This window comes from Thalia democratica, chromosome 4 (assembly GCF_965202585.1).
Source record: "Thalia democratica chromosome 4, ktThaDemo2.hap1.1, whole genome shotgun sequence".
In the NCBI taxonomy this organism is placed as follows: Eukaryota; Metazoa; Chordata; class Thaliacea; order Salpida; family Salpidae; genus Thalia; species Thalia democratica.
This window is the reverse complement of record NC_139168.1, coordinates 71,241,936-71,250,718: the sequence shown is the minus strand read 5'-3', so window position 1 is coordinate 71,250,718 and position 8,783 is coordinate 71,241,936. Positions and strand designations below refer to the sequence as shown.

Below are 8,783 nucleotides of genomic sequence, written 5' to 3'. Positions count from 1 at the left end.
TAGATTTTACGAAAGAACTTTTATATATGTAACAAAATATTTTTTGTGGAGATCAAAAGAATTATTCAAATGCATACTAAAACATCCTATAAAAGAATTTATAAACTAAAGTTAGCAACATTAAGTTTCAGAAAAAAAAAATTCTAAATTTAAAAAAAAAACTAATAAAAAACTTTTATAGAGCCTACTACAATTTCTACAAAAATCTTCTAAAAAACACCTAATCGTCATAGTGTTCCTTCTTCATGTGTATCTTCAGCTTCTCCACCCGGGTGAAAGTCTTGAGGCAAATTTCGCACTCGTACCGCTTGTCCGAGTGAACCTCCTGCATGTGACGTTTCATCTTTGTGACGTATTTGCCGCAAACTTTGCATTCCTGTGAGTTAAAATAATATTTATATATATACATGTAAACATAAGTAATATGTGACGTTTCATTTTCGTGACGTATTTGCCGCAAACTTTGCATTCCTGTATAAATTATCTATATAATAATTATTTATTTCAAACACTGCAAAGTGACAAACCTTGCATTCCTGTAATCAAGATAATATAAAAAAAAAGAAATTAACTTATGTAGTTTTACTTAAATCCAAGGTTTCAGTTAAAAATGTGACGCTTCATTTTAATACGTATTTACAACTTTGCATTCCTGTATGAATAATTTACCGTTAATATTATTATTTATTTTAAACACTGCAAAGTGACAAATTGACAAACAAAATGACAAACTTTGCATTCTTGTAAGTTTAAATATTATTAAAAAAAAGAAAAAGTAATTAACTAATGTAGTTTTATAAATCTAAGGTTTCAGTTAAAAATGTGACGCTTCATCTTTGTGACGTATTTACCGCAAACTTTGCATTCCTGTAAAATTATTTGTTATATTTGTTATATTATTATTTATTTTAAACACTGCAAAGTGACAAATTGACAAACAAAGTGACAAATTGACAAACAAAGTGACAAACTTTGCATTCCTGTAAGTTAAAATATTGTAATAAAAAGAAAAAGTAATTAAATTGTGTAGTTTTGTTTAAATCTAAGGTTTCAGTTAAAAATGTGACGTTTCATTCTTGTAACATGATTTCACAAACCGAGCATTCCTATAAGATAGTTTAAAAAATTTATTAACCCAGTAAAAAACTATTATTGTTGGTAGAAACTGTTAAAACTCTCCCATTTCATGTGACTTAGGTATTTACTACATTCCACATGATATACTGTTGTTGCGATATTTAAATACTTTTACAAAAATAACCAAAATAAGAGTCAAATACAATTAATAAATAACAAATGATATGGTGAAAATTATAATGCAAGAAATGTTATTACTTATCTTTAAAATAACAATAATGCATCAAGTATTGTGTATACTCTAGTACAAGGGTTTTAAAACTAATTTTCATGAGGACCCATTAAAAAAAAACTGCTGTCCCCTTCGACAAGATTTCTTAAAAAACAAACATTAAATACGCCTGAGACCTTTTTTTTTGCTTTTCACTATCAACTCAGATCATTTTCACGGAATATCTAGAGTAATTTTCAAATTATGGCCTTGTGGCCCACTTTAAGAAACCCTGCTCTAATAGATTAAAAAAGGTCTGGTTTAGCTTTGTAGCACTAACATAGTGTCTGTTTCAATTTTTTTTATTTTTGCAACAAATTGAATGGTGAGTTTTATATAAAAGTCTGCTGATCACTAACAAACATACTCTTATGAAAATAAAAACCTTATATGGGTTGTATTGTGACCTGCTAATGTAAATTTAATTGTGAATTGGTACTAAGTTCTATTGGACAAGTTGTAAAAATGCTTAGAAAAAAATTAAAACAAACAAATTATAAAACCTTAGACATTCCATTTTTATGGCGAGCTAAAACAAGTTTGGTGAGAGCAAATTGTAAACTAGTTTTTAAAAGAAACAAATAATTAAAATCAACAATAAAAACCTCGTATAAGCCTTGTTTGTGGCGAGCTAAATGCAGATCTAGTTGCAATTTTGTGTTGAATTCACACGGGCAAATGGTGCACTTGTGTTTTTCGTGCTTGTGGACCTGATTCATGTGCCATTTCAAGTGGTGCTTGTCTTTGAACTTCTTCTCGCATTTGGTGCACTTGTGGGGCCTGTAATCTGTATAAAAAAAAAAAAAACAACTTGACATTAATAAGTAATAGATAAAGAATATTTAATAAAAAAATGGGTGATGTGATTATTTAAATTCTTTTTGTTTTTTTAATCTTTTTAAAAACATTTTTTATTTAATATTTTTTAAAGCACCATTTTACAGACAAAATTTTCATATTTTGTGCGATTATGACGTCTTTACATACCAAAAGCAGTTTTAGTGTATGCCTTTAATTATAAGCTTTCATTGAAGGTATAAATTATAAGTCTGAACATGTATATATGGCATTATTACTATTTAAGTCTAAAAATAAAAAAATTTGTGAACTTTTATTGCAACTTTTTAAATTTTTTATAGTTTTTTCTTAATGAAGCCAAAACATATGTTAAAATGTGAACTTTACAATACGACCAAAAAATTGACTGTACTCCCTACACCTACATGAATAAATAATAAACAAAAGTAGTCTGAATGAAACAACAAGTTTTCAGTACTTATAAGTTAAACATTTTTTACCGCAGCAATAAAAAATACATATAAACAAAAAATAACCTGAGTGCGATAGCATGTGTGTTAATAACGCTGACATATTGGGGCATTTTTTACCGCAGTAGTTGCATTCCTTGCACTTTTCCTCATTGTGAACCGACATGTGGGTCTGCAGGGAGCCCTTCCTCAGGAATGTTCTTTCACACAGGTGGCACTTGAACTTGTGGTGACCTGTATTAGTAAAGAATTAGGAATTTAGTTTTCATTTTTACATATCTAAGGGTACATTTTTATGAAATCTGTTTATATTACAAGAAAATAAATAAAATTCTTCCAGCTGGTGGTTCTGTGGCAGAGCTTGCACTGAAACCTTGTTGATGCTGGAAAAAGATACAAGAATGTTTAGTAATTTTATTTGTTATAAATTTTTAATACTATGTTTACACATTTAATAAACCTATATACAGGGTTTCCAAGTTAGTAAAAATTGTCCTAATTATTATAACAACATCAAAAAAAATACTGTAAAGCTACTTTAATGTGCTCTTTTATGAAAAAAACTTAATGGTACTAAATTATGTTATTTTTATAATGGATTTTTGTTACTTTACATGTAAAAACAGCTTTAAGTTCCAGGTATTTTTACCCTTACTTATGAAATTCCAGGGTTTTACAGGTTTTTTGGCACCCCTGTATAATGTTAATTATAATATAACAATATACCATAATCCTTAAAAATTTGTGAATTTAATTTAATTCTTTAAAAAGGCACAAACTAGAAGGGGTATATTTTTTTTAGGAATAAAAAAAATAGTACTTCATCCTGTGCTTGTACTTTTTTATATTTCATTTATATTATAATAAATTTAATAACAAATTAACTTCATACAATATACATGGCCTTCATATACTTTTGCTGGTAAAAAGAAAACTTTTTGCTGTTTTGAAAAACTAGAACTAACAGATATATAGATATATATTAAGATAAAACACATTTAAGTTTTACTCTTTTTTACTGATCACAGTATGGATTACAAACTTTTTAATAATAAATACAGTAAAATAAAACCATAAAGAGGTCTAACATTTAAAAAATAAAAACATTGGCTCTTATATGAAAGTTTCAAGTACAAACAGAAAAGTCTTTGAGTCAAAAAGATTGACATGAGTGACCAAAAAATACCTTAAGGTTTTCAAATTAAAAAAGATGGAGTATTTTCTTCAACTTTTCAAAAATAATAAAGTTTAAGGGCTTTCCAATAGTTCTTACAAAATAACCTAATATTACAATCAAATAAACTAAATCTCATTCAAAACCTATCAGGTTAATCACAGATAGAGCTTAAAAAAATCCTAACTTTTCTAAATTAAAATCATAATTAAAACCAATTTAAAACTACATAACAAAAGACATAAAATAAATAAAGATAGTAAAATATTTCAAATTTACTCTATTTTCAAATTTAAAAAATTCAATTACGCCCTAAAAAAGAAGATGAATTGCAAAAGCAAAACTTTTTAGAAAAAATTATCAGCAAAATGCAGTTTTTATGATGATAAACTTTCATATTTAGAGCATGTGTAAATCAAATTTTCTGACTTTTGTTTTTTCTATTTTCTTCTCCTTACTTTTATTCATTTTTGTAGCAACCTTGATCTATAATAAGTATCCTGATTTTATTTTCAGTTTTTAAACTATCTTGAAGTTTTATAAAAAAAACTATCCTTGAGTCAGCCTGAGTTAAAATGAAATTCAAAATATCTTGAATATACCTGCGTTTGTGGCAACCCTGTATAAACTACAAACAAGTTTAATTTGATTTTTTTATATTACTATACTAACAGTACTTCATTATAGATTTATTTAAAACAACCTTGGTCATCAAACAAATTTTCAATCTGGAAGGCTTTGTCACATCGGCAAACCTATAAGAAAAAAATATCACACAAATCTTTTAAGGTATTAAATTTTAAGTTTAGAAAATACATTAACAACAACTAACTGTTTTTGGCAGGTTTTTTCTTGTTCTCTTCAAGTGTTGGAGTTGTTTCGTCTTCAGACAGAGTTTCTTTGTTATTAATTTTCATTATTACTGAAACATAAATAAATGTTAGAATACAAATGTATTAGGTTATTATTACTAGTTTAAGTAAGCAGGGTTGCCAAATGTTTTTGGCAAATTTTCTACAGGTTTTCAAAATTTCCTCAAGTTTTCAAACTTTAACTATTTAGTCTAAAGTTTAAGGTAAGAAACTGTGTTAAATAGTACAAAAAACATCAAAAAGATACTGTAAAGCTACTTTAAATAAGTTTTATAATAAATAAAAAATTTAATGATGTCAAAAACTTTTTATCTATATGATAGAATTTTTGTGTCAGATCAAAATTTTACTATTGAACATGATAAAGTTGTTTAGAATTCCAAGGTTTTTCTTCAAAATTTCTTAAATTCCAAGCTTTTTGCCTAAATTGTCAAATTCCAGGTTTTTCTAGGTTTTTTGACAACTCTGAGTAAAGCATGGCTTTAATACTTAGTATTGATATTTTACACAAACAATATTTACTTCATTACACTCTATATATAATTATGTACATATTATTGGTACATGAAACTTTACTACTAAAATTATTTAACGTTGGTATAAAAACTTTTATTAGAAACAGAATTCATTTTTTAAATTTTTCATGCATAAAAATACAAAGTGTGATTCAAAGAATTTTTGTTTACATAAGTTTAAAATTAAAATAGCACCTTAAAAAATATATTTTTACTAGCTGTATAGTTTACTACAATTAAAACTTAATAAATTATCTATTTTTAATTTTTTTATTCAAAAATTTCTCTTATCTGACATTGTCTAATGAATTTCTATTTTGTTATAAAATATTGGTCAATCGTAATTAAAAAAGCTTAGATGGGGCAATAGGAGGGTTAAGTACTTTCTAAAAAAGTGATCTCATTTTTAAGAGATTTAATTCAGCTAGAAGTAGTTTTTTTATAATATTTGTTAGTTTTATTAATTTTTTTGTTATAAGGGCCTGAGTCTTCTTGACTTTAAAAATAAAATTTAAACTAGCCTGAGTTATCCTGAAACTTTCTAAAAATTCAAGCTGTCCTGAGTTATCCTGAGTGTGTTTCAATCCTGTAGTAGTAGAAATTACTAAAAATGTTGTAAATGTATTTGCTACTTTATATTTGTTATATAATAAATAAGATTTAAAATAATAAAAAAACTTTTTTTGTATTTAAAAGTTATTTTTGTTTTATTAATAGTTTGATTATATTAAACATAAAGAATTGATCAAAACAATAGGTTTTTCCAAGATGGACAACTTAATTCATTTTAGTTGCAGTAATTGTTAATTAAGGGCATAGGGGGAATAAAACACCTTTTTCACAGTTTAGTTTTATTTTATTAAGTTTTAATAAAGCTACAAGTTGCTTTTTACAGATTGTTAAAACCCAAAATAATTTTTGAGATATTGCCGGTTGAATCGGAGACTACAACATGTTCTGTATGGGAAGCACAAACTAAAACAGCAAATAAGTAAAAATCACTAAAAACCTCTATTCTCCTACATTTTTGAGATAACTACCTCAAACTTTCAGGGTTTGTTCCTTGCAATATTTAAAAAATTCTGTCAGAACAGAATTTGAAAATTTAATTTTTTTTGACAAAAACACAAAAAAAAACTATTTTTTTTGGTTATTTTTTTTTAAATTTATTTTTTTGTTTTTGATTTCATTCAGATAGAATTTTTTAAATATGGCAAGGAACATTTCATTCAAGTTTGAGGTACTTATCTCAAAAATACGTAGGAGAAAATAGATTTTTAGTGATTTCTACTTAATTTTAGTGAAATAGCCTTTTTTTGCCATGTGTTTTAGTTTGCACGTCTCCCATTAGGAATCTATTGTTGCCTCTGTTTTTGGCCTGCGTAATTCAAAAACTTTTTTTATTTTTAAAACAAGTAAAAAGCATGTTGTAGCTTAGATAAAATTCTATAAAATAAGATCAAAATGTGAAAAAAAGTGACAACCCCTCTTTGCCCTTAAAAAATTTAAATTTTCACAGGAAATTTTAAAACTAAAATGGTCTTACTTACTTCACCACAGATGAAAAATTTCACTTACGGTTAAATGTCTTTTTTAGAATATTATTGATGTCAATCTAACTGTCGTTATTAATGTCATTTTAACTTGAAAAAAATTTATGTTTTAAAAATTATTTTGAGTTTATACCATATTAAAAATTAATTTTCATCAAATCTATTTAAAACAACAAACTAATTATTTTTAATTTGAAACCTATAAATTATATCAAGATACTTCATATTATAAATAAGGTACTAAAATATACCTATAGCAATCAATTTTTGTTTTTTATAAATAATTAAAATAATATTTAAAATTTTTGATTAAACTGTAATTATCAAAAAACACCTTAAATTATATACACTGCTTAAGGGCATAGGAGTGGGGTTCGACATTTTTTTTACTAAAAATAACATTGGATTTTATATGAAAGCTTAACTTTTGAGATATTGTACTTTTTATAAAAAGTTTCTGATACAAACATAGACCGCAAGTTTTTTGAGGACAATTTTCTGGGAAACTTAAAAAATCGCTAAAAATCTATTTTCTTCTTACTTTGAGATAGAGACCTTGAATTTTTAGGAAACACTCCTTTTATAGTTTAAAAGACTTTGAATGTTGGAATTTTAAAAATAATAAAAATTAAAAACTATAGATAAAAAAAGCAAAAAAAAGGTTGTTTCTTTTTAATATAAATTTTAGTTTCAAAAACTAAAAAAATTCCTGCATTTAATCTTTTTAAAACTTAATAATACACTTTCTGTGAAAATTTGAAGAAGATTGCTTAAAAAATGAAAGAGGAGATAGATTTTTAGTGAAATCGTCTTTTTTTTTGCGTTTTTAGTTTGTGCATTCTATTAATAACCTATTGAGGTCACTAACTTTGACTGCTCACATCTCAAAAAACACTTTGAATTTTTTCAAGCGGTTAAAAGTGTCAGATAGCTCAGATAAAACTCTATAAAATAAGATCAACTTGTAAAAATAAAGGTGGACCCCCCTATGTCCTTAATTAACAGAGTTCTACACTTAAATTTTTGTTACATATACAATAATACAAATATATAATTTGATTATGTAAATTTAGAATAACTGCTGCCACTACCCCAAAATGTAACTTAAAACTAAGGTTTTAAATGGTGAACTAGAATATGGCCATTTGATTATTATGTTTAGAAGAACTTCAAGTTATGACAAAAAAAAAGTGACTCAAAACTATTTTTGATGGATGTTAAGAGTTGCCACTCTTTTTGTTAAAAAAAATGTTAAGTGTTTTGAGTCATAGTGGGTGTTTTAGGTCATATTAAATTATCTCTTATTGAAAAGACAATATTGAAAGTCAATAAAATAAATCTATGGAACAAAATAAGTTATAAAATATCAAAACATTAAAACTTAAAATTAATTTTTTTAATGATCTAAGGAAAATAAAAGCTAGAGTGAGTTATTTTCTAAGTCTTAAAACTATCCTGGGTTTATTATAAAAATAACTAACTGGCCTCAGTAATCCTTTTTTTTTTTGTTTCAACTGCCAAAAGTGGGTAGCAATCCTGATTTGTGTAGAGAACAGTCTAATTGTCATTGAAATACGCACTCTTAGGAGCAATTAGATGGTTAGTACTTTTTTAACAAAATTATATAATTCTGTTTAAAAAAAAAGTGAGCTACTTTTTTAATTAATATTTGCCACAGAAACTACACAGGGCAGGGTTGCCACTGGTTTTTGAGATTTTTTTTTAGAATTTTGAAAGTAAATGTTTCGGGCTTATTTGTAGACTAAATTTAAGTTCAAGGTTGAAAACTGTTTCAAGTAGTGTATAATAAGGGTTGCAACTTTTCTTTCAAATTTTTTTCCAGGTTCTCCAAATTTCTTCCAGGTTTTTGAAAGTTCACATTTTTGGGTCTATTTTTAGTTTAAGTTTAGTTTTAGGGAAGAAACTGTGTTAAATAGTATAAAAACATTAAAAGGATAATGTAAAGCTATTTTAAATATGTTTTTTAATTTTTTGATGATATATTTTTTTTGATGATTTTGATGATGACAAAGTTTTCTATTTATATGATAGA

The 8,783-nt window shown here is 25.8% G+C and overlaps 1 protein-coding gene across 1 annotated transcript; it reads right to left on the bottom strand.

The window, feature by feature from the left end:
- Window positions 1-220: 220 nt before the first annotated feature.
- LOC145833628 (uncharacterized) lies at window positions 221-8,331 on the bottom strand. The gene is made up of 5 exons (XM_082940776.1): window positions 8,212-8,331; window positions 4,623-4,712; window positions 2,683-2,850; window positions 1,954-2,135; window positions 221-376 (listed from the first exon to the last, which is right to left on the bottom strand). The coding sequence occupies exons 2-5, from the start codon at window positions 4,705-4,707 to the stop codon at window positions 221-223; spliced, it is 591 nt and encodes a 196-aa protein (XP_082796902.1). The 5' UTR covers window positions 4,708-4,712; window positions 8,212-8,331.
- Window positions 8,332-8,783: the final 452 nt, after the last annotated feature.

Excerpts from the sequence above, each read along its gene's own strand:
- LOC145833628 (XM_082940776.1), bottom strand. The coding sequence starts at position 4,707 with ATGAAAATTAATAACAAAGAAACTCTGTCTGAAGACGAAACAACTCCA. Across the intron at positions 2,136-2,682 it reads ACACATGCTATCGCACTCAG|ATTACAGGCCCCACAAGTGC; the intron begins GTTATTTTTTGT and ends TTTTTTATACAG. Across the intron at positions 377-1,953 it reads ACAAACAAGGCTTATACGAG|GAATGCAAAGTTTGCGGCAA; the intron begins GTTTTTATTGTT and ends TTTAACTCACAG.